General features: G+C 39.2%; 1 protein-coding gene across 6 annotated transcripts in view; it reads right to left on the bottom strand.

Annotated features, from left to right (window-relative positions):
* Nucleotides 1–15,583, bottom strand: part of PPFIA2 (PPFI scaffold protein A2) — a 286,279-nt gene extending 270,696 nt beyond the window's left edge. For 4 of the 6 annotated variants that reach the window (XM_085570345.1, XM_021528045.3, XM_085570344.1 and 1 more), the window contains exons 1-2: nucleotides 15,314–15,581; nucleotides 7,434–7,684 (exon numbers count right to left, since the gene is read on the bottom strand). In XM_085570345.1, the coding sequence (XP_085426471.1) occupies nucleotides 7,434–7,682 (249 nt within the window). In that variant the 5' untranslated portion in view covers nucleotides 7,683–7,684; nucleotides 15,314–15,581. Of the gene's footprint in view, nucleotides 1–7,433; nucleotides 7,685–15,313 lie in introns of all 6 variants that reach the window. The other 2 variants (XM_085570346.1, XM_021528054.4) reach the window with 2 other exon arrangements.
* Nucleotides 15,584–17,454: the final 1,871 nt, after the last annotated feature.

Genomic DNA, 17,454 nt, shown 5'->3' on the forward strand with positions numbered 1-17,454 from the left:
ACTCGAGTATGTATAATTATACCTTTAACCATGCTCTGTTGGGAATATGATGGCAATTAACAACAAAAAAAATATAGTCCAGAGAGGACCCAGCTAAAGCGCTGTTTTACTTACACCACAGGTACTGTCAATCTGTCTATTATCAGGTAATATTAGTTAGGGGTCATCCACCAGAGTAAAATTGGTATTTAACATGATGAAAACAACTTTCATTCAATTTTATATGGAAAAAAGAACTGCCATGTGCTGCTATGTTACATGTTCTGTTACTGAGGAAGGAAAACCTTATAATTTTCCTAAACATTTGTTAGGTTGGACACAACTAATACTTCAGCACTGCATTGCACTTAAACCATTGCAACTTTATAATGCCAAGTTTTCTTTGGTTTCCTGATGCTCTGTCTCCTCTCTATATATTTAAAACCTGTAAAAACATGTATTTCCATATTTACTCTATTAGAACTAATAGTTTTGGTTAGTATCTGATTTTTTTGCATACATCTCAATATGCTCCCCTCAATGTTAATATCTTGAGACAAATAGGTAAGATAATTAGCAAAAAACACCATTCCAATTTGTTTAAGAAAATATTTCTGTTATTTAGTGATGCAAACTGATTCTGGCAGTAACAAATACTTGCTATTTGCATTGATTTTAGTAGGAATTGCATGGATTCAGAACTCCTGAAAATTAACATGCTTATATTTAGTAGCCCACAAAATATAAAACAGAGGAAATTCACAGATAGAAACAAATACTGTGTCAAGCTTTAGTTTTTACACATGAATATAGAGTGTATTACTGGAGTTTTGAGACAGAAATCTTGGAACTTTCCCCTCAGACACATTTCACTCAGATCTCCATTTCACTACTTGGAATTCTTAAATTATTCCCTGGGAATTTGAGAAAAATGCATAATCTTGCAAGATTAAAAAAAAAAATAGATGGAGAACTCACAGAAGTCCTTCACACAAGAGGATGTTTTTAGAACCTCAGAAAAAGTACTGATTATTCATTCAAATATACAGGATGCCATTGGTACTTTATGTTCTTCAGCACAGCCAGAAAGAAATAAAGAGCAAAAAAAGCCATCATTCCATCTTCATCATAGGAAGAGCTTTTTTGAGAACAACACTGTGGGTCTAGCTATTATTTTCACCTGAACAGCAAATGTCCAATCTTAAATAATCAAAGTCTATTTTAATATTATTGTTTAAATCCATGCATTTCTTTCTGTCAGGCTATTTTATTTTTGTATCTTAATATGTATCTGTGTGATGACATTATTTTGTATCCATGCACTATATGCTCACACATCTAAACAGAAAACACAACCTCCGAATAAGGTCCAACTGACTTACTGTTGTATCCCTATACCTTTCTTGTCTCTGGCAGTAAAAAATTAATTGCTCGCTGTATTGCAAGTCTATCAACAAAATTCTCTAATCACAATCCTATTAAAGGTTAACATTGATCAAATTACATAAACTGGTTCAATAAAACAAGGTCATTACATTTCCCTCTTTGGATTTTCCCTTCTATCATGCCTCCAGTAAGCATTTCTAAATGAGTGGTATCTTATTAGATCAAATAAAACCTTAATGATTACCACTATATTTCTATTACTGATTTTATTATGTAATTATTGTAGCTAACAATTACAATTTAGTTGAAATCTATGGGGTAGCAAAGGATATAAAAGGATTTATTTTAGTATTGCAGTTCCACACTCCAAACAATTCTACCATCTATATCCAGAAAGATTTCAAATAGGGTTGACAATAATATCAATTGCAGAGAAAAAAAAAAATTGTGGCATTCAAAAGAATTTAAACTCAACTAGAACTAGGTGTTTATATCTCCACCAGAGAGATTCACCCGAATCACAGCATACTTAAACTTGCTGGAAATAAACAAATAAAGTTTTTAAAAAAAAAGAAAATAGAGTTCCAGTGGTTTCTCTCAGTATATTATTCAAATGATCTCTACCAAAGAATAACATATCTAGACTGCTTTAGTTTTTAAAGGTCTGTTTTAAAGACAGGAGGGTTTATACCCATGCACAGAAGAATTCAACTCATATAAGTTAAGCTGTTTAAAGCCATGCAAACTACACATTGTGCTCCAGCCACACTATCCCAAGCTGCAGAAGGTAAAGGCATGGACTGGGAGAATGCAGAACTACTCACTGAGGAGCAGGTTTGAAATTATGTGCACCTAAGAAACCTGGAGGTGCACAGGTCCATAGCATCGGATGAGGTGCATCCACAGGTCCTGAGGGAACTGGCAGATGAAGTGTCTAAGCCATTATGCATCATATTTGAGAAGTTGTGTCAGCCTTGTGAAGTTCCCACTGACTGGAAAAGCAGAAACATAACCCTAATTTTTAAGAAGGGTGAAATGGAAGATGTAGGGACCTGAAGGCCAGACAGTTTCACCTCAGTGATCAGCAAGATCATGGAGCAGATCCTCCTGGAAATTATACTTAAGAATATGGAAAATAGTGAGTTGGCTGGTGACAGCCAACAATACTAAAAATGATATTATCATAGCTGTAGATTCTGATTAGCAATACATGAAAAGACAGCCACTAAAAACTAAAATCTCCTATCATAAATGATCAGTGAAATCAGGACTTTCTGGTAATGTAATATTGAAGAGACAATGAACATAAATGGAAACATAGAAGGTTCCCCCTGAACATCAGGAAATGTTTTACTTTTTACAGTAAGGGTGACTGAGCATTGGCACAGGTTGCCCAGAGAGGTTGTGGAGTCTACCCACAGAGATATTTAAAAGCCATTTGGACACAGTCCTGGGCAGCCTGTTCTTAATAACCCTGCTGCAGCAGAAAAGCTAGACAAGATGACCTCCTGAGGTCCCTTCCAACCTCAACTATTCTTGAATAATAATTTCTAAACAGATCACTGAGCAAGTACATTATTAATGAACTAAATTTGACTAGACAGTGATAAGTTATTAATATCTTCATATAAATAATATCTTTCCTACATTGAAACTTATTCTTGAAAGGCTAAAAGAAGCAATAAAGCACCAAAAACCAAAACTCATTCAGTATTGTTTATCAGGATACATTTACAACTCATGATTCTATGTGTCATTCGAAGTCTTACAATGACGTGTGCTGTAATTTTCCAGTTTGTTTACAAGGTAACTAATCAAGGTGATATTTTCTAGACTACTTAGCTTAGAGAACATTATGGTTAAATTTGCTTGAGAAAGTTTTAACTGAACTTTTTCCTCTTTCCAGCACTCAAAAATGGAGTCAGAGTTCCTAACCTTTTTAGTAGAACACTTATGCTGCAGTAAAAGACCTAATTTTACTCCAATGAAATAAAAACACACTATTAAGTATTTAGAGCTTATGTTTCTTCATTACAGTGTAGTTCAATGTATTTAGCATTTTTTCCTGGTTTTAAGAGTCATGAGCTGAATGCAATGAATTACTGTTGTTGGGGATCATGCAGTTCAGACCCAGACATGCTTTCCTTAGAGGCTTCCACTGTCAACAGGCAGCTTTGGGAAGAATAAACAAGATCACTTGTGAACTAGATTCTGAATATCTCCACAATAAAATCTGAAATAAAGAACCTGGAGGGTGTTCTGGGTCAAGTTCACAGGTTAAGCAAAGATATTTATACCATCTTCATCTTGAAAACAGTTTTTGGTTTTCACCATGTCTTTGTCTAAGAAAGATGCCATTCCTTTGTAATTCAAGACCTTCTTTTGATGAATAATCTGTCTTTATTCATGGTACCCTATAATCATTTGTTCCTTCATCAACATTATTTTTGGCTTAAAATATTTCTTTCATCTTCACCTGTTTATTCTATCTTCCTGTCTCTCTAAGAAAATCTATGAAATCACTCATAGTGCCTCTCAAGTCAGTTTCCCCCAGCAATAAGAAAACTTCAATTATTCTTTTCAGACAGAAAATGTTACTTCCTCTTTCCTCCAGCAGTGTTTTTCATAATCTCTTCCAATTTGAGGTTGACACTCAATCACTACTGAGCCAAAACTCAGATAAATAAGGTCCAAACCACCCCTTGGTCTAATTGCATTAATATTTACCTACTTCCAACAAAAGTCTCTTACATAACACATTTCAAAATGGTAATTTCCATTTTTAACATCCACCTCCCACTGGCTGCCTACTACCATTGTAAATCATATATTATCCCTCTCTACTACTGCTACCTAAAAGGTCATTAATTTTTTATTACCTCCTAGATATAAGGCCCTCACCCTTGTACCATGCACTACCATCCCACCTCTGTTACTCTTGTTCTTGGGTATTATAATACTTCCTTAGTTAAAAATTCAACTCAATTTTGTGTCATCTGAAAATTCCACTAGCACGCTTCTTCTTATGCTCAAATTAATAAAAACTTATCTCAATATATATGAACTACTACTACTCTCCTTCCATCCTGTCAGTCTAAGTGAAAATTTTTCCTCTCTTTCCTTACTTACCTTATTAATTATTATATTGCTTTTCCTTACACACCTCCCATCTACTAGTAATTTAAATGCATTTACTTCAAAAGATATCATTTTAGGGATACTGTAGTTCCCCAATTTAAAAAGTCTGGTACCAAAGAGTCATGTTAAGCTACTCTGTATAATTATAATTTTGATAAACCCTTGTCATATTTTTAAGTTAGCTTTTTGACGTATCATTAGATTTTCCTCCAAAACAAGATTAAAGTATTCCCTGTTATTTTATTCAGACTAGCTGATCTGCAATTGTCTGCTCACTTTCTCCCTTCCTTAAACATACCTGTTCAGTTACACACAGATGTTCATAAAGTTAAAACTGTCAATCTAATGGAAATAAAATTTATTTCAATGATAGCACTTAGCATGACAACTATATTTCTGTAACTCAGATTTGATTATATCTTCATAGTTAACTGTACATTGTTCTGTTGCACTGCAGACCATTATTAAAATTTAAAGACATTTACAGACATTGGCTGCAGCCTTAACAGCTATAACAGCATTAACTAATAACACAAGTTTCCTATTTAATGTTATTTATGATTTCCTATTTCCCATCAGACAAGATATTTCAATGGCTGAGTTTTCATGCAAGCTCTTTTTGTTCAGGTTCTATTTATTACAAGTGTAATGATTTTTCCAGATACTTTTCACTGCAAACACCTAAACAGATAATAAGCAAAAATAGTGTCCTAACAAAATATAACTGTGATAATACACAGTTTCTATGCAATAAAAAAATACACATTTCTATGTAAATACTAAGAAATAATTGAATTTTGAAAACCACTCGAGGGATCAAGAACTAAAAGAATAAATTCTGATAAAGCAAGAGTCATTAGATGTCACATTGTAACTAAATGATAATTATCATACAGATATCTTATATTTGTATATTCTCCTCCTAAACTGAGTAAAGAGAGAATTTTTCCTCTCCACTAGGTAATTAGTCCTAGGTAATATTTTGTCAGAACGCTTTAACAGGCAGTTAGCAAGGCAAGCTTGCCATTCATAAAGCCATAAACCAAAAAACTGTAAAAGTACTTTGTAGAATATCTCAAGTCCAGGATTAAAACTAAATAGTAGGGCAGTGATAGGAAAATTACATCCTTGAAAGACTCTATTACTAGAATGTTATATTACTAAGCCAGTGTTTCTGTACTTAAAAGAACAGACTTCTACAGAATTACTTACATGAAGATCTAGATAACATACTTGATGGACATAAAACCTGATTCTGCTTTAAGGTGTAAGCAGTGTGTCACACAGTTTCTCATGTGAGAAACCTGTCTCTCTTATATATAAAGATGAATGCTACCTGAAACACATTCTTAATGGTACATAGTAGACCAAAGCAATCACTTGACAAATCCATTGTTTTTAGGAGGTGTATAGCTATCATTCAAAACTACGCAACACAATATAATTTTATTTTTTTATTTCTTACAAGAAATAAAAAATAAAATAATATTGTGATCAATTTCCTTAGAATTTATTTCTTTTAGACTCTGTATGACATTTATGCTGTGTATTATTTTCCTTAGCTAGTCTCCAATATTTTAGCAGGAGTTCTGCATATGCAAAACACAGAAACATTAGGGCTTAGACACCTGCTAGTGCTTAACAAAAATACCTCACTATGGGCTCAGTGGAGAGTGCCTCTGCACACTGAATGGGACTTCACAGACAGAGAGCATCCTCTCTTCTTTGGATTTTCAGCAGCAAATCTTTGAATAAAGGATTTATGCTGTCTTTCACTTACTCTTTTCCACTCTTCTATGTAGAGAAACCTGTAAAAAGAAGCTCAACTGCCCACAAATAAAGAGAAAAAAGAAAAAAACCCAACCTTGATTTTACAGTATATCAAGATCATTGCTACTCCTTTTTGTTTGTAGCAAAACAGCTGCAGGCATTCTTATTGTCTGGAGCTAATGCTCAAGTTGCTAATGCTGTTCTTCAAATGATTCTAGTCTCTCTCTCTCCCATTTAGTCCTATCACAAGATATTTCAAAAGCCTACTCAGATTAGCCCTTGAACAACTGCTGTTCCCTATTGACAAGGGTTTTGGAGGGTTTTTTTTTTCCTCTTTTACCCTTAAAAAATTTCTTACTCATTTCATTCATCCTTATTACCTCTTTATTGCAACCACACACTGTCCTAATTCCTCCCTAGGCCCTCATGGTCACATTCCCTAATAAGTGACAGCTGAGAGACACAAAGGAAAAACATGAAGAAAACTTGAACTTTGAATCATGGTATCTTTCCATCCATCCTCGGGCCACATATGCACACTGAAGATCTTTTTTTGCTTTTAATTCTAGTATATTAAAAACCATTATATTGACATATAATATTGACATATAATATCCCATTAATATTTTAACTGAAGTTGTTCAGTTTTGAAGTTCCTAAAAAAGACTAGGGTAACATCAGATAATGAGATTTATATAAATATTTAAACTTAATTTAATTAAAATATTAAGGTATCAGTTGTTTTTGTGGGTTTGTGTAGTTCCTTATTTAAACTACATTAGTTTGTTTTGTTTGTTATTTAATAGAAGTCTCTAGAAAACATGCTCATTCTTTTTGTTTTATTTCTACCACTAGATCTTTTATTTAAATGATCCCTCACCTGTTGTAAATGCTAGAGCAACAGCCAAAAGAACCAGTAGCTACAGGCCTTCATCTTGCTCTCCTTCAAGTCAACAACATTACTCCTACTCTTAAATATAAAAAGAGGTCCTATAGAGGTCAAACAGGTACTATTAATTCAATAGGAGTTCTGCAGCTGACATCAAGGGGAGCAAAATTTGGACCTCAAGGAATACATACTGATTAGGGTTAGAGTAGGTGGTATTAAGTAAAACATTAGTGAACCTAAACAAAAAAAAAAAAGAATATTAGCTACATACCTGAGGCAGTGCTGAGTTCAGCTGTCGCTGGAGGGAATCTCTGTCGTAGATGACATCCTGAAGGCGTTGCTGTGCAAGTGACAAGCTCTCCTGTGTCTCCCGAAGGGTATCAAGGAGACGGTCCCTTTCATCCAGCATGTTCACCATCAGCTGCTCAAAATGAGAGTCCGAGTCCGAGCCACTGCTTTGGGACCCCCGTTGACTCATCGGGGTGTCCTCATTTATCGTTGGCATCACTTCACACATCATTTCTTTAAAATAAACACAAATCAAGGAACAGCTCTTCAGTAGCGAAAACATTTGTGGATGTTTCATAAGAGGAATAAACTCTGTCACATGGACACAGTTAGTAGATTACTGCATTGTTCCCACTTTTAAACTTGCGTGCAATGTTAATCAGATGATCAATAGAGAGGGATTAAATACAGTGACTAATTCCACAGAGCAAAGAGTTTGAATGTGCTTCCCAAAACTAAAAAAGACTGGCTGGAAGGAGATGGGGGGTTACAGAATATTTTAAATTAATAGTTCTGGAAATAATGCTCTCTTAAAATAACAGAAAATACTTCCTCTGCAATTGTAGTCTCCCTTATTGTTGCTTTTCTCCATTCTCTTACTTAATTTCATTGTTGAATTGTTGGTATTGATGTCAATAGCTGCCACTAATTGCCAGATTTTGTCTTCCTCTAGGCAATTCTACAGGACAGCTCAGGCTAACCATTATCATGCTGCCTTAACAATGCCAGGTTAATCTATTTTTCTATCTAGTTATTCCCATCCTCAGGGGAAGTTATTCTCCAGTGAGCCTGTTCAGTAAGAGGTCAAGAACTAGAAACTCTGCTAATTACATCCCTGTGATATCTTGTGCAAACTGAATTACCAGGAACAGATTTCTTAAATCTGTCCTGAGCAGAGCAAATAACATCACCTAGTCCCATGCTTCAGCTATGAAGCTTCTTACATAAATCTCAATTCATATACAGGGAGAAGCTTTAGGAATCCTTGGGAGAGCTTGCTGATGTTGACTGCTTTGTCCACTGTCCACAGGGACATTGGGACGCAGGATGCCAGCCAGGAACCTCTCATAACATCATGTAAATACACTGCACTCAGCAAGGGGACATCCCCAGTCTCCACTCAGCTCCCACCTGTGGCTAACCAGTTTGGGATGGTTAAGTTCACAGTGAGTAAAGGGATAATTAAAAAATTCCAAGGCCATCTGCTCAGTTCAATCATAACTTTTTGGTATGCAACAGGGGGCCAGAGACCATGGTCTCTGCATGCCCATTCTCTACTATCAAAGTTAACAATTTGGATTGTCACCAAACCCTTCCTGCCTCACGATCATCAACATCTCATGGGTCACACTTCTTGTCCCAGGGGATTCTCATCAGTGAAGCTTCATCCTTCAAGAAATTACTTCCAGTGTGCTACATGTGCAGATCAGGTTTCTGGTGTGAAGAGCACAGCATTTGCTACCTCTGCACACAGGCTGTGGCAGAGTGAGAGTGGTACAATTTTGTGGGAATACTGGTGAGTGTGTGAGAGCAGGTAGGGAAAGCTCTTTGTGGACAGCTGTTGCTACCTCAGCACCCTGCACTCACACTAGATAGGAAATCTCTTAAAGTCATTATGGGGATGTGGGAAGCCATACATGTAAGTGTTGTGGGGAATAAGGGAGCCCATGGGTTGAATGCTCATGGCACTATTGTCACATCTTGTCCCTCTCAGCTGTTGCATTCAGGGAAGGCAACTGTTCTAACTTTGAATGCCTGGACTGCATTGTTCTGACAGCACAAGTAACAAACTTGGGCTATGACTAAGATAGCAGAGAAGGCAGGGAATTGGTGGGCAGTTCCTGGTGTAGGCAGTTGCTATTTGGAAGTTTTCTCCCACAGCTCACAGCCCCAGGAGAATCTTTAAAAGGTACAGCAGCTCTTGCAGTCAGCCTGGTGATGTACATTGCTTTCTGGAAGTTCAGAGATCAATGCAATTATTCCATTGGAACCACATGAATCCTCTCCCTCCCCCACCCTGAAAGGGAACAGAAACACAGCAAAGCAGTCAATAACCTGAGCCAGACAGAAATGCCAGTAAGGTGTGACAGAAAGGAATACTTTGACTCTTGCAACAGCAAGAAGCATGAGATACGGGAATCCTGGATCATGACCTCACACAGACTGTTTGTGGATGTCCATGAGGATCCCAAACAACTCTGAAGGAAACCTGGCTTCTGAGAGTGCTCCTGGGTCACCAAGCCACAAAACAAGGAACAAAATCTCGAGCAACTGCAGGTTTGCTGTGGGACTTCCAAAGAAAAATTTGTTACTGCCTTTCAGGAAAGACCTAGTATACCATGCTGTTCAATTTACTATGATCTGTGTCTTCTTACCTTTAGAAAAGCAGTTTTGTTTTCCTTTTTTAAAACTTTCTTGGCATTTACCACTGTCACATGTGCCAACACATGGGATGCTTTCAATGTCCTGAGGCAGCCACTATTTAACAACGTTCCCAAGCACATGCTGATGAATAGAGCTACCTCCCCAGGACCTTATTACATCTTTTACAAATTTCCTGCTTGATAGCAGGAAGGAATCAAAATACTGAGAATATTTGAAGAATTTTTTTAATGAAGAAAAGAAAAAGGAAAGAAGGCTTATCATAAGGGACTGCAACAAAAGCTAGGGCAGGTAAATCAGAGGAAGAACATCACAGAAACAGAGGAGTGTCAGCAAACAGACCAATCACAGTCTAGTAGTATAAAACTGGAAGATGAGGACAAATAGAAGGACACATATGCATTTGGATCTTTATATAGGAAGTGAATTATGTCACAGAGTTACAAGAGTTCTTGACATTTCATGATAGTGTGTGCATGTATTAGTCAACCTTTGGCTAACCACAGGTTGATGTGGTTCACACACAGGGTCAGGAGTTTTAAATATAAGAGTCAGCTCCCAGCTTAGTTATCCCTGAAAGGAATTTAGTTTACATACACCAGAAGCACATAGACAACCAAGACAACACATGCAAACAGAAACAACTGAGGGATTCATACTAAAACATAAAATAAAAATAGTATTGCTATGATCAGTTTCGTCTGATTGCTAATGTGGTGGTATCCTGAGTAACTTGAATTATATTTTAAGAATTTCCAGTAGGGAAAGAGGGCCATTTCTGTAATTTGAATTTTAAACCTAAATTTGGTGATTAAAAACATCCATTACCCTAACAATTTCTAGTCTGGTTTCATAATATAATCAGCTGAAATATTTCATACAATGAAATTGGAAGGAATCACTTTACCTTCCTACTCTTCCCCACTTATCACAGACCATAAATCTGTGTTAAACTGAAGTATATTTTAGACAGGAAGAATTTCAATCATTAAACACTGGAAGTGATCTCTCTAATAAATTAACCAGAATAAATCATTCTTTCTGTGAAAAATATATGCCTTTTTCAATTGTATTTATAGGAGAGACACAGCCACATTCAATGCTGCAGTTCTAAAAGGCTGAAAATAAGGCTATTGAAAGGCCCACTTCTACTACACTTCAGAACTACCATGCCACATACTTTTGCAGCTGATCTGTGAATTTACTTTTGAAAAAACTCAGATATCTTTCCCTATATATGCATGAATCAAATTCCATATACATAGGACAGCTGCATCCTGGACTTAATGATATATGTACAGCTCAACAGATCCATACATACATAGCAGGTATTCATTTCAGGTACTTAGTTCTTACTACACATGAAGATATCAATTCTACTCAGAACTGAACTGAACAAGATTAATAAAGGACTGGCATTATACATTCATAAACTGACATCTGGATATTCCATGTTTTCTAACTGTGTTTATCACCTTGTCATATGGTTGATGGAATATAGTCATATGGCCAGGAATGGCCCCAAAAGATCAAAGATTGGAATGAAGACTCCCAGCCCTCCACTCTTTTGAATTGGTTTCATACAGTGTAATAGGCTGCTAGTTTCTCATTCAACTCTGAATGCACACTAAAAATCAGATGCAAAAATATCTTCAATTCTGTATACAAGTATTTTAATCTCTCCACTTGATCTGCACATGCTAGCTCCTATGTTCAGATATTTGTTATCACAGCATAGTATCTCTTCCCTAATCTATACATTCCTATCAATTCCTACAAGGTATTTACAGTTACATTTCTTTGACAAGTCCTACTAGTAAAAAAGAATTCAGAGCTGACAGTGACAAAAATGCAAAGACAATTAGCAATGTACATGAAGCATTAGAATACCATCTTTGAAATCTAAAACAAACCTTGAATTGCATTGTAACAACTCTAAATTACAAACTAATTTCTCTTATAAATTTCACATCATGTGACAAAATCTAAATGTGACAAAATTGGAGTGTATAAATATCTGCCTTAAATTTCTGAAAATTACAGTTAACACTGAATCTTCTTTTTATTTTCCAAACCTGCAGTGAGTAGACTCATTTTATTTTGCACTTGGCCCAGCACTGGGCAAGGAGTTATCACAGACTACTTCCAAAGGTCCTTTCCACACAAAATAATCACATGGGATAGGATCCAAACAAATCAACCACCAAACAAGAATCCAAAAACACAGACTCTGCTTCTTTTCAAAGGAATGATGAATGAGTAAATGAATGTTGAATTGAGTAAACTCAGCCATAAGGAAGCACCTTTGCAGAGACTGGCTAAATTCCCATTGAACAATTTTACTAAGGATTTCTTTACCAAGATTTGATACCTCAAATCTTACTTGGTTATACCAGTGGTGCCTAAGCGTGCATCTGGCAAGCTACTGCAGCTCATTGTGTCACCAGAGAACTGCAAGCTTTTGCCCCAGAAAACTGCAGAGAAGAAGTTGGGGAGGAATGGAAGTAGAGGGCGAGCAGGTAATTAAGACATAAACTGACCATCAGGAGAAAGTTACAGGCCAGGTAATTACAGCAACCCACTAGTGAGTGGACAGCCACCTTACTCTATTAAGATATGACAGAATCACTGAATACTCAGGGTTGAAAGGAACCTCTGGATATCATCTACTCCAACCTGAAGGTGTGTTGAGTGGAACACAGGCAGTGAAGAATAAACACTGAGGGAGCTGGAGTTTCTTTCCAGTGAGTGTTAAGAACTACAAGCAGTGGATTAAACGCCTCTGACCCATATTTTCAAGACCCCAGAAGTCCATGATAACTGAATAAGCTCTCCTGTACATCATTCTGTGGAACACTTCCCACTTCCCATGCAGCCAGGACTGCAAAGAAGAGGAAGAGAAAGGAATAAACAAAGTGGCACATTCTTCAACTTAAAGAGCTGACATTAATAGTTGAATGTGCACTATGTACCTCTTCATTCAAAGGAAGAGAAGGAAAGCTTGTGTTCTTTGCCTGAAGAAGGCTGACTTGCCCTGTAGTAATACAACTTAAGTAAAGTTATGCTTGACTGATCTAAGCCAACAGAAGTAAGACTTTTCAAATGTGTTTCTCTTTCTTTAAATAGAAAAATAAAAGCTCCATTGATACTGAACTTAGTACTTCTATAGTACAAAGGTTATCACTTTACCCAGTATCCTGAATGTAAGTAAAGCAACCCCTCAATGAAAGATGCATTAAGTCACCAGCATTTTACTGTTAATATATAATCATTGTTCCTTACATCTATCCTGAGCCACAGAGCAGATATTACAATTCCCTTGGTCAGGGTGCCTCCACAGCATCCAAAATTTGCAAGGACTGCAACATATAGTGAACTTGTGTATCACCTGCAACTATCCCAAACACCCAGAGAGGTTCTGAAGGGGGAGCAGGATACTGGCAAATTCCTGCTTCCCTTGAAATTCATGTAGTACATAAACACTCCCTAAAAATAGACTTTTAGATAATGTATAACTTTATAATTCTTCTAATTCACAACAAAACCTAGACTCTTATTTTAGTAGTTCTGGACCTGAGTGCTCAGACATCACAGCCATACACAATGGCAGCTGGAGAAGCAGTACACTGAAGTTCTCAAAACACATTATCTTTCTTGTCCATCATGTACTGCACCATCTACTACAAAGCCTTTTCCAGGCTAACTGGTTCCTAATTCAGTGTTTTCTCCAGTTATTTGCATGGAATCTAATCCAGCAAATACCTGAATTCATGTAAATTCTATCATTCAGTGGGTTTGGATCAGTACAGACTGTTGAAAGTCACTAACATAGACAATCTTCTGTCATTTTACTCCCTCCAAACAAAGGCATAAAGATCACAAATGCCTGTTATGCGATACCAGGGAGCGTGCTGGATGTTATGTGACCACTGCCTACTACGGAACCAGAAATCATGAACAGGTTTCCCCTCTAAACACAAAACACTCAACTGGCAAAAAGCAGCAAATGCTTCAAGTAATCTGTCCTACTAGAGGGGGAAAGAATGTGGTTCCCTGTCATTACATTAATATTTTTCAGGCTGTATGCAAAAGTGTCATGGCAAATCAATAGTGTTAGCTGCATTATGTCTCCATCAAGAGTGAACTCCGAATTAGCTCAATTAGGAATTCTGCAGCTCAGTTTAAGCATTCAGCTAAGGGGAATGGACAAAAATTCCAACACAAAGCACAGGATATGGCCATTCTTGGTTAAATTATAATGATTCTTTTCAGGTGGGGACTCCATTAACATATTAATTGATAGCAACTCTCTTATATTAACTTCTCTCTGATTATGATCATGTGTGGACCAGGTATCAAAGTGTGTCCTCAATACTGACTTTCTCTAAAACTACTTGAAATTTCTGTGGTATGTATACTACAGAGGTGGAAAATTAAAAAGTTATCTTCCTTCTTCTCACTGGACCCCACCCTATTTGGCATCTTCGTTACCTCAATTGCCCAAGAGTCTTGGAATTATTTATTTAAGTGAATATTGTAACAAACACCTCTGCAATCTCATTTAGCCTGAAAATTATTTACCAGATGGAGTTCTCTCACTTGGGAAGCTCTGGGAATAAGTAGACACAAAGCTACTTGGCTTCTGCCTCACAAAGGCTCTTAGACAAGCATTCATTTTGCTCACCTTGAAGGCCACCACCTTAGATGTGAATCTGATTTTAGACCCTCACCTTTCTATCCATAACTGGCTTTAAAAGCTTGTTTTCTATTTACTCTGATGTTTGATTTGCATGGCACATTTGAGGAGTCATTTCAAGTTACTTGCAATTTTGCTGCAGGAAAAAGAAGTAGATCTCTACCTACCATATATTCTAGCCTGTCCACAGTGACATCAGCTTAAAAACTCATTTCATTGGATCGTTCTGGGTATTTTGCATTTACAAGCTGTTTTTTTTTCCAAATCGTTAAATAGATATAGTGACTGATAAAACCAAATCTTACTGCAATTATGTTTCTTCAGATGTCCTCAGCAGGATCGCTCTTAGGCAGCACAGTGTAATTCCAATAAGGAAAATCCTTCCTATTGTCTGAGTTGCATTACATGCATATTCCTCCTCCTAGTTAACTCCTTACCTGCCAGTCTCCACTAAACTATGATATCACCTTTAACAGAAGCATCCTGCACTCCTTCCACACAGGAGGGGTGGTCAACACAGTACCTTAGAAAAAGGACTCATTCCAACTATCTCTTCTTTATGTCATCCCTCTCACCTCCTACTTCCCTTAACCACAACCAAAAAAAAAGTTGATTTCACATTTTTTAGTCTGAAATCCCCCAACTCCCATTATAGAAATGCATTTAAATACCACACAAGTGCTATAGCAAGAGGCAGACAGCTAGATTTTGCATTTGCATCTCATCCCCTGAGGATACCGGGGCTGAGGAAGGAATATCTAACTCAGAAATAGAAGGTTCAGTACCTAGTATCTTTTATTTCGGCGTCTGCTATTCCACTTGATCAATAACAACCGCAGTCTCCACCGGCTTCGAGCGGGGACTCACACAGCCGAGCACTCCTGGACCGTCTTCCTAGAAATGGTGACACAGGCGTTGCTCCGAGGAACCCCAAGCCCCCGCACCCGTCCTCCGGCAAGTCTCGCTGCTTGGCACCTCAACATTTTCTTCGGTCACTTCGTCAGCAGCCAAGAGGAGAAGCATCCATGGGAAAAATGGCATATTACAAATTTTGCTTTGGGAAGCAGAGCTCGGTTCAGACCATTGTCGGGAGCAGGAGGGGGGGGAGCGGCTCTTAAAGCTCCAGCAGCCCCTTTCGAGTAACAGCATCTTGCAGCTGGAGGCAAACGATCGCACAGGGAGGGGGCAGGGCGAAAGCATCTTTATTTATTATCTTTTGCTAACTCTAACTGAGCGGTATCTGGCTTCCCTGGTTCTTCGATACCTCTCAGGCTAATTATGTCTGTGCGTGACTGAAGTCCGCGCGCACGCACGACTGCCTGCATGATCAAAAAGCAAACGCGGTTTTCTCTTTACGGAGAGATCCTCTGCCCACGGCTGGTCGCTGCCGGGCTGGCACCGTGCGAAGCCCGCTGTCAGCCGCACGGAGCCGGAGCGGGGCAGCCCCGGGCGGCGGGCACCCACGGCACGTGGCCGCGCCCCGGGCACCGCTGCCAGCCCGCATCGCCCGGGGACGCCGGCGCCGAGACCGGCACGGCAGCGCTACGCTACTACATCCTGTACTTTAAGGAGCTCAGGCAAGCGCCACAACATCTCTTCTAACCCTAGAGCGTACTAAACGTATCATCTGCGGAAATCCGACCGTGAGAAAGCGGGGATAAAACCTGCCATAATGCCAGCAGTCCGGGTGTGTAATTATTATCAGACACTGGGGACCGCCGGGCGCGGGCAGGCGCCCTGTGCCCGGCTCCGAGCCCGGCCGGGGCCGGAGGGAGCGGCGCGGCGGAGCCGGGCTGGGCGCGCTGCTCGGCGCGGGGACTTCCCCTGGAGCCGCTGCAGTGGTTTTCACCAGTCCTTAAATAAATTCTGAAGTAATCGCGTCTGCCTCCTCTGCCTCACGCACGCGGCTCCCCAGATGCTGCCGCCGCTGCTTCGCGGCTCGCTCAGCGTTAATTCCCTCACGCCCACTCCTTAGGAAAAGAAATAAGAAAATGAAAAGGGAACACCGAGGCGTAACCTGGATGTTCAGCGGCGCTGCCTCCAGCCAGTGCAATTCTGTGCCCACGGCCGTGCGGCCCCCGGGCGGCTCGGAGGGGCTGGAGGGGCTGCAGCATCCGAGCCCCCGGCGCCGCCTCCGGGGCTGCCCCGCACAGCCCGGCAGCGCCGGCACGGGCGGCCCGAGGCGGGCGGGGAAAGAGGGGTGGCGAGGTGGGACAGTGGTGGGTGTCCGTGGAACCGGGCGTTGTGGATGAACGAGTACCAGCCGGCGTTTTCAGAGCCGGCTTGAGGATGTTTCATCAGCCCAGTTTGAGGATGTGCATGTATTAATTACTCAGACTTTGTTCTTGCAAAAAATATTTCAATATTTGTTTACATTTAATCCGTGAAGGATTGACTGTGTTGCTTCAGAAGCATGAAGTCTCTTCATGTGCTGTGGAAATGTGCTGGAGAGAGGAGGGAGCCACCGCCAGCAGCGTGCTGAGACTCAGTGATGCTTGTGCTCAGTGATGCTTTTTGCTGGACGGCTTCACAGGAGGTGTGACGCCGTATTGTGGGAAATACAAATGCACGGAGGATGCACATCCACACTGTAAGGCATATAGCTGAGAAGAGTTGTCAATATGGACGTTTCAAATCCAGGTGCAAAGAAAACACTAGTGCAATGCCAGTGTGTGTTGCCAGAGCTTGGACTTTCAGTGCAATGCATAGGTGAAAAAAGAAAAAAAGAACTTGTCCTCTCCACCTGTGCCACTATTCCAAGTGGCTTTTTGTCAATTCACTTGATCATTCAGATCATTATCTTGACTTAATTATCAGTATTCAAACCATTAGAGCAGTTGCCTGATTATCCCACTGTAGCTGAGGGCAAGAGCTGTCATCTATGTCATCTACCACATGACTATGACAAATCTGAGCTTTGAGTTAG

The sequence above is a fragment of the Lonchura striata genome, chromosome 1A (assembly GCF_050655825.1).
Source record: "Lonchura striata isolate lonStrDom1 chromosome 1A, ASM5065582v1, whole genome shotgun sequence".
Taxonomy (NCBI): domain Eukaryota; kingdom Metazoa; phylum Chordata; class Aves; order Passeriformes; family Estrildidae; genus Lonchura; species Lonchura striata.